This window comes from Labeo rohita, chromosome 7 (assembly GCF_022985175.1).
Source record: "Labeo rohita strain BAU-BD-2019 chromosome 7, IGBB_LRoh.1.0, whole genome shotgun sequence".
Classification (NCBI taxonomy): Eukaryota; Metazoa; Chordata; class Actinopteri; order Cypriniformes; family Cyprinidae; genus Labeo; species Labeo rohita.
Window position 1 is genome coordinate 15,771,074 of NC_066875.1, and position 9,051 is coordinate 15,780,124.

The following is a 9,051-nucleotide window of genomic DNA, read 5'->3' on the forward strand; positions in this document are numbered from 1 at the left end:
TTCTATAGCTGACACACTGTACAGTGAGTGTTCTGCCGGATGTCCTACAATGTACCAGTGACACTTTGGTAAAGATGTGACAGACCCAGAGCAGAGAGGAATGGAAGGAAGTTTTCCAAATGACCACCCATTCACAAAACCCATTCATCTTGGGTCTTTCATCTCTCTGTTCTTATGTTTTTATGATTTCAAACCAAATCCATTTAATGCAGAATTCAAGAATTTGCTCTGTATGCTATTCCCCTAATCGACATGCAAATCTCTCTCTCCCTATTGCACTAATGCATCTTAGAAGCTGAATATGTGAGCTCGCATTGAAAGATGATGAATGCGAAATCATTCTACAGCAAGCAAGTGCCCTGAAATTACAAACATGTCAAATGAAAGGAGAGGAGGAATGTGGCATTGATGCTGATAATGTACGGACATGAATGCTAATGATGGGATGAGGTAAATAGATCAGGTTGTTCCACCCTGTTAGGGTACGACAGACTGACATCATGGTGTTGTGTCTACATTTATTGCAGTCATATTTGTATAAAGTGTCTCACACTGATGTTGACAGCAAAGAATTAGAACCAACAAGAGTCAGTTAATGCTGTAGAATATATTCTTACAGACTTAATGACTATACCAGTGATACTAACATATGAAGATAACACTGGGTAACCTGTAACACCAACTTTCACTAGCTTTGATGGACAGGTAATTTGTGGCAACTTAATGTGAGGTCTGTATATGCAGGTGGTAAGCAGTTGGAAGAGTGGCATGTTATAAAGGTTATATTAGCTTTATTTCAGTTGGCAGCTCTTGTAATTTATTTCAGTGCTCAAAGCCGTTGATGTGTTACATATACAAAAAAAAGCATTGTGTGGTTATAGTGTTTGAGAAGTAGGAGTCTATATGAAGTAGATTTGATTACAGTTACAGACACCCTCTATCGGTTTTTATCCAAAGTCAATCATTCTTATCTGATATCTGTGCTGCACCAGGATATATGTGCATTTGAGAAAAAGAGATGTTGGAGAAGCAGAATATTTACTGAAATCCCTTTTTTAGTAAACACTATATAACATTTATGTACCACAATATATAAATAACATGTATATAACTCAATAATGTATAATATTGATTATGTTCTCATATGCACTGTTACATGCTCACACTTATGGTATAATTTCCAAACCTTGTTTCATGACAAGTTAATAAATCAAGAAGATGGTGGAATCATAAGAAATCACATGAGTTGGGTCCCAACTCATTGCTCTTGTATACATGCCAGAGCACGTTGACACATCACATGCCGGCTGTTGTGAACGCGTTCAGGACAGTTGGACATTGCGGTGGATCAGAGGTAAAAAATTATAAATACTGTTCAGTTTCTTGGACAGAGTTTCTTTGTGCAGAAATTCTTTGGTTATGCAAACCGATTGTTGCAGCAGCTGTCTGGGCGGCTGGACTCAGACGATCTTGGAGGTGAAGATGCTGGATGTGGAGGTCCTGGGCTGGTGTGGTTACATGTGGTCTGTGGTTGTGAGGCCGGTTAGATGTACTGCCAAATTCTCTGAAACGCCTTTGGAGACGGCTTATGGTAGAGAAATGAACATTCAATTCACAGGCAACAGCTCTGGTGGACATTCCTGCAGTCAGCATGCCAATTGCACGCTCCCTCAAAACTTGCAACATCTGTGGCATTGTGCTGTGTGACAAAACTGCACATTATAGACCAATTATGTGTTTGTAAACATTCGGGATGCGCGCGCAGCGTGGTTGCAGAAAACCCGGAGAGAGCGAATTTACAGCTAGAGAATTACAAGGAAACGGCACAAAATACTTAGATTTAAAAAGAGTATAGATTATATTGATTAGATGTCATTTTCAAAATGTTATTCGCATATTACAACAGCTTGTCACCCAGCCATAAGCAATGTTATTCAACGAAATTGACATTAGATAGTGGGATAGTCTTACAGACCCGAAACAGGGATGACGTTTTTTATGGGCGGTTCAAGTGGCAATCTATGGAGCCACTGAATAAAAGAATGAAAAAGGTAAATTTGATTTTATATTTCAAAATTCTGACTTTATTTTCGCAATTCCGAGATTATATCCCACAACTCTGGAGGAAAAATAACTCGTCATTCTCTCTTTTTCCCCTCGGCTCAAAGTTTATATCCCACACTACTGTTGTTTTTTCCCTCAGAACTAACAAACTCCCTAGTTTTGTTAAATCGAGATAAAAAAAAAGTCTGAATTAGGAGATATAAACTTGCATTTGTGAGAAACAAAAATCAGAATTGTGAGATCAAATGACAAAATGTTATGTTAAAAAGTTAATAGTAATACGTTTAAATAATATTTCATGCTGTAACTGTAGGGCTAATACAGTACATCCCCTATGAACAGCATATGTGAATATTATGTAGACCTATTGTTTAAATCAAATTTATGCTTTAAAAGTAGAGTAATCATAGCAGTTTTCATCCATAGTATGTCCGTTTAAACGTCTGCGTTTAGCTTCAAGTGGCGTCTTTGACTACAGTATTGTATAAAAATTATTTGCATTCCGATTTTGACATCAAAAGGCACAAAAATATTTTTTTCCCTCTTATTCCATGGAGTTTACCTGTTTACCTCCACTTGCTACCAGTGTTTTTCTGCAACCACTATGCGTGCGCAGCTGCAGATGACGTCACTGTGACGTCCACTCGAAATTGGTCTATAGAGTGGCCTTTTATTGTGGCCAGCCTAAGGCAGACCTGTGCAATAATCATGCTGTCTAATTAGCATCTTGATATACCACACCTGTGAGGTGGATGGATTATCTCGGCAAACGAGAAGTGCTCACTAACACAGATTTAGACAGATTTGTGAACAATATTTGAGAGAAATAGGCCTTTTGTGTATATAGAAAAAGTCTTAGATCTTTGAGTTCAGCTCATGAAAATGGGGGCAAAAACAAAAGTGTTGCGTTTATAATTTTGGTCAGTGTATATTACCCATGCCCTAGACTACTAGTTTTGGCATTGTATTGATATTGTTTTACACAAACCAATTTCAACACAAACCAATATATTGAATAAAATGTTCTGAATATTTTAAAATTGCAATCTATGATTTTATTTTGAGATTGTATAGGTTATTCAGTTTGGACATATGCTCCTATTTTGTTTGTGGAGGCCTTTGAAAAGATCATAAAAAGTCCTAAATATGATTTTAAAAAATCCTGTTAAATACAAAAGAGACAAGTACTTTAATACTACAGTGTAATGTCCTCTTCTCTTCCTGACTTGTTCCTGAAACAACTGGCTCATTGAGGTGCATACACCGATGATGCAAACCTACAACAGTTTGGACTCAAACGTACAATGAGAGCTTGATAGCCTAAATGCTGTATAGCCTGAAAAATGACCATGATCAGAATCTTAACCAAGTTCTGTATATCGTCAGATTCACAAACGCTGGAAACAACAGGGCCTTCACTCGCAAGCCATTCGTATCCAAGGCCAACACAAAGATGCATAACCTGGCCTAAGGTGTAATGCTCCGACATCAGAGATTTCTGGATGCCTGGTTAAGTGATATTTGCTGCCAGAAGGCAGGATGGAACGGGACACGCATGGTGTGCCACCCCTTGGAATGCTTTTCATCCGTCATGGTGCAAGGGAACAGGGAGATGCTCTGTTAATATCGGTCAGGCTCTCTCCCAATGGAGCTTGGCAAGAGCACTTCCTCTGAGTCTGATATTAGCAGCTCTCCTAATTTGTCACTGTGATGAGACGGAGGCTGTGTGGAACATTGTGTGGATTGATGTCCTGTTCAAGAATCAGCCTGATGCCAGGACCGAGCCAAGCAAAAACTCTGGCTCCGGCTTTAGAGGACTTTATTTTGCACAACACTGAAGTGTTTGTAGAGCACTGAAGGAATTAATTTCAGTTGCGTGCAGCTTTTAACAGCACTACAGAGAGCTTACAAAATCCTCAAGTAGGTTCAAAATTAAGAACAAAAAGTGTTCTTTTGATGAGTAAATGCTGTGGCTCACTTGCTAAAATGCAATCAATTACTGAGTACAAATGTTTTAGATGCTTAAACAACTTAAACGTACATGAGTCTCTGAAGAAAAATTAAGCACAGCTTTTCACCCTCCAGAAAAAAAAAAAAAGCTTATCACTTCTACTTTTAGTTTTCTGCTTTTCTGTTTAAGCATGACTAGCTTATATTGACAAAAACAATCTATTTTAACCACCTAAAAAATAGTGCTAAAAAGAGCAATAAAAAGACTAGATGTAGCACTCTTAGGTTTAATGTCTGTCACATTGAACTTTTAATCACAAAATTTCCTGTAAATTCCCCACATTTATCTGCTACAAGTTAGATTTGTTTTGAAATGCACTGATTATTCCTAAACTGTCCTGTTCCTATAACCTACCCCTCTGTTGAGATTTTGTACATGACTTTATTTTGGTAATCAAATGTGGTTGAAAATGATTTTTAGACGAGTCCTCATCAACGTCTTCCATTTATTTTTAAGCATTTTATTACGAAAATGTTAGACAGTTGTGTTCAAAACAGGTGTGCAAATTGGCCTGAGTGCATCAAACCGGTAGAAACTGATGGACTTATTACAAAGTAAACAACTCAGCCACTCAGACATCATCACCATTATCACTTTTTGTCACATTCCAATGACCACGTTCTAAATTAACTTAAAATTACTTAAAACACTAAATGGTCTGAGCTGTTAAAACTGCACTACTGTGCCTTCCACTATCAACAGACTTGCAATGTTTCCTGAGAACTGATGATTAATTATCTGAAAAGTACAAAATATTGTAGCATTTGGTTGTCACGAATCTGGTTGGAACATTGGTTTCTTGTGAAGGGCAAATGCTGTCCACATGTACACAAAGCTGTGGATTTCAAAATAAATTTAACTTGATGAATGTGGGGAATTTATGGTAACACTTTAGTATAGGGACCAATTCTTACTAATAACTAGTTCCTTACAAAAGCTTACAAAGCTACAAAAAAATAAAGCTCAAGGTGGTTTAGCAGCACCAGATTTTCTACACTATTACTTAGCATCTCATCTACAATAGCTTTGCAAATGGATAAGATACGACACCATCCAAAACCCGTGGCTAGAGTTAGAACAAGCAGAATGTAAAGACATTATTATATCTGATCTCCCATCACTCACTCATCACTCAACAACATCATATCTACAAATTAGAAATTCCATTAAAACTACAAATGGAATCAAAGATACTGCACAAACTCCTCCAATTTTAAAGCATATTAGCACAATTAGCAATTCAGCATAGACGCATACAAAATTATATACTTTAATATCATCTATAGACACAAACACTGCAGCACCAGTTAAACAATGGAAGAAAGACCTCAATATCAACACAGATGTGGAACTACAGAAAACAGTTTGTAGAAATACTTTCATTTTTAGCACAAACACAAATATCCAATTAATTCAATATAAAGTTGTACATAGAATACACATTACACGACAAAAGATGTTCAAAATGGGCTTAGGAACTGCAATTAAAATACACAAGACTCCTGCCTTCATGCATTTTGGTTATGCCCACCAGTTCTTCAATTCTGGACAGATGTTACAAACAAATTTACAGAAATTTTCAAAACTATAATCCCAACGCTCCCCGTGCTCTACCTCCTCGGCGATACCTCTCAAATTAACCCGTATTTTAAACATCTCATACCTTTACTCATGTCTCTAGCTATCGCCAAAGAAAACAATATTGCTTAACTGGAAAAATAAATGCCAAATATCAGTTACACAGTGGCTACATCCGTTAAGGGTACCTATCATTCAAGAACAACATACATCAAAAACACAAAACCAGTTATTCAAATTCAATGCAACCTTCAGCCCTCTGTTCCGACCATTAAATATTGAATAAATTTAGCTGGTGAGCTGATGTCCTAATTAAGTCTCATGATATATAAAAACAAAATGCCTTTACAATAGAAGAATAAAACATGAGTGTTATTTACTATACTGTTCAACAATTGCTTCTAGATGAATACATTGTGTATGTATGTGTATATATGTGTATGTAATTGACGGTATGTTTATACTGTAATTATATGATAGCTATATGATAACTGACTATGATGATGTCCTATTTCTTTTTGTACAATACTTATAAATTCTGCATATTATTACTATTTTCAATACTATTATTACTATTATTTCTATTATTATTATTATTATTACTATTATTATTAATAGAGGTGGAGGTGGTGGTCGTTGTAGTATTGATGTGTGTGTGTGTGTGTGTGTGTGTGTGTGTGTGTGTATATCCATGTGTGTATGTTTATATGTATGTATATGTGTGTGGATGTATGTGTTAATGTGTATGTATATGTATCTGTTATGTATGTGTGTATGTTTTAAAAGTAGGCTATCATCTGTCAGTGTCATTTGATTTGTCTCCATCTATATATTGACTATGAAAGATTTGTTCCTGCATTAGTGATTGTACATGGCGCAATGTTTTGAAGTCACTCAACCAAGAAGTGAATAAGCTTTAACAGGATATACTTAAATGCTCATTATATTGATGATTATATCTGTGGCTCTTTCTGCTGTCTAGTATTATATTATGTTATAATGTTGTTGTTATTGTTATTGTAAATCGTATAGATGTATATTTAATACTTAGTGCAGTTATAGCTATAATCTCTCTTTTTTATTTTCTATTTTTTCCTCACCAAATAACACACAGAAATTGAATTAATAATAACTACTATTAAAAATCATGAAACTATAGATTTAACTTATCTCTGTACCTATTTAAACTACCACATCCATACATTTACAGCTTGGTCTTTGTTGTTGTTGTTTTTTTGTTTGTTTGTTTTTTCCTTTCTTTGCTCTCCTTTTGTTTTTTTTTCTGTCTCATTTGTGTATACGTGTGTGTATATATTTGTGACTGATTTCATCCTATGTATAAGTCACTGTCAAGATGTTGCTGTCAATCTATGTGTTTCACTTTGGTCAATAATAAAAACAAAAAAAATAGTTGCTTATTAGCATGCCTATTAATAACATATTGGCTGTTTATTAGTACTTGTAAAGCACATATCCCTAAACATCCAATACATAAACTTAACAACTAGCTTACTTACTATTAATAAGCAGCGAATCAGGAGTTTATTGATGCAAAAGTCATGGTTAATTGTTTGTTAATAGTAACAATTGGACCTTAAAATTAAGTGTGATCGATTTTACAGCAAAGTTTAGGATAAATAAATATACAGTAATACATAAAATGAAATAAAAGTTACACATGTTAGCTACAAGTATTACATCTGTAGTCTTTGCATTGGTCTTTTCAGCACAGCTTTGTGCTAGGTAGTTTTGTTCTAGATTTTTTATTTTTTTTTTTTGGTCAAGATGAGCAAGTCATGCTTAAATAGAAAAGCCACGTGTACACAAAAGAGTATTTTTATGTTTACTTCCAGTTTATATTTAACCTATCTGATAATCAAGTAGATAATTTCCATTTCTTTTCCAATAATTATTATATACAAATGCCAAATCTCTGGTAATTAAAGAAGTTGCAAAATCTTATCATTGTGTACAAAAAGTGCTCTTTCTAATTATTGAATTCAAATAATTATTTTTCATATTGAATGTTCCCATGTATTTTTCATTAGTCTTTTTTTTAAAACTATATATTGTTCAATGTATGCATGCAGACACGGATATAATATTCATGTTTCATATATATGCAGCTGAGACTGAGACAGCTGAGACAGCTTAGACATTACACTTTTTCATTTTCTGTGAGCGTCATGTTCTATGATTCAAAGCTCTATAATGAGACACTGGAGTTTATTCCCGAGAAAGATCCCTAAATGAACACCCGGCACTGTGAGGAACACAATCAAATGAGATACCCTGCAACCTAACAACACCTGGTATTTGTCTTCCATGTGCAGATCAAAGTATAGTATGTGTGGCGAGGATGAGTAGTGCACACACTTTTGCCTCTTGGTATTTCATTTTTTATTAACTCAAAGCAATCAGTGCATACTTTCTGATGTATAATGCAAAGATAATAAACAAAACAAGCCTAAATGTCTAAAAAAATAAAAATGTGAAAGAAAGCAAGTGTGTACGGTATGTGTGCGCTCAGGCAGGTTCGTAAAAGCAATGACCTCGCTGGAGCCAAGGACTCTGGTCCACCTCCTGGAGTAAGATGGATTCAGCAGCCTAGAATGGGCCCTGGATTATCTCTGCTGAACAGCAGCGGATGAGAAAGAAAGGATACGGGGCTCTCCCGCTTCTCGGGGAGGTTGAAAAATGAGTGAGCAAGATACTATTTCTCCTTTAATTCGCGAGGGGTGGCCTGGCTCGGCCTGCGATAAGCCGGCAGTGATCAACTTCCTTTGAGTTCGGACGTGACCGAGTGACCTGCCCCCACCCACGCTGATACACGCGTAAACACGCTCACACAGTTATCGTTCCGCTAGCCAACTTCCCATCCGACTCCGGCTCCATGCAACCTTAAGCCCTCTGTTTGGAAGTGAACAAGTATGAGATGTGACTACCTCTCTCTGCCACGCGTTTATTTTGGATAAGAAGTGTTGAAGAAAAGTGGCTGAAGAAGATGAAAGCACACACTCACGCAGCTCGGGCATATGTTCGGTGTTATGATTTATGAAATGGAAGCGCTTCATACCCAGCTGGACGTGCTGTGAGCTGGATAGAGGTGGCGCTTTTTTGCTAACATTGTTCGGAAGCACATTTATTTTAGTTTTATTTGTTTTTGGTTTTATGTGTCACTGAGGGAGGTTCACTAAAAATGAATGGCACCCACTGATAGCGCTTTTTTGTTTGCATTGTTTTAGCAACTGAAGGGATTATGCAAATAATGGAATGGGGAATTCGCAGTTTAAATGCAGTTAACAATTCCCTAACTTGTGGACTATTTCTAAATGCTTGGTTGTGGAGAATACAGCAGACTACTGTGATTTGCCGTACTTTATTGGGACTGTAGAGCA

At 36.3% G+C, this 9,051-nt stretch overlaps 1 protein-coding gene across 1 annotated transcript in view; it reads left to right on the forward strand.

Annotated features, from left to right (window-relative positions):
* LOC127168780 (uncharacterized) overlaps window positions 1-8,304 on the forward strand; it is a 49,996-nt gene extending 41,692 nt beyond the window's left edge. Inside the window, exon 3 of the mRNA XM_051115852.1 lies at window positions 8,184-8,304. Within this exon, the coding sequence (XP_050971809.1) occupies window positions 8,184-8,304 (121 nt within the window). The remainder of the gene's footprint in view (window positions 1-8,183) is intronic.
* Window positions 8,305-9,051: the final 747 nt, after the last annotated feature.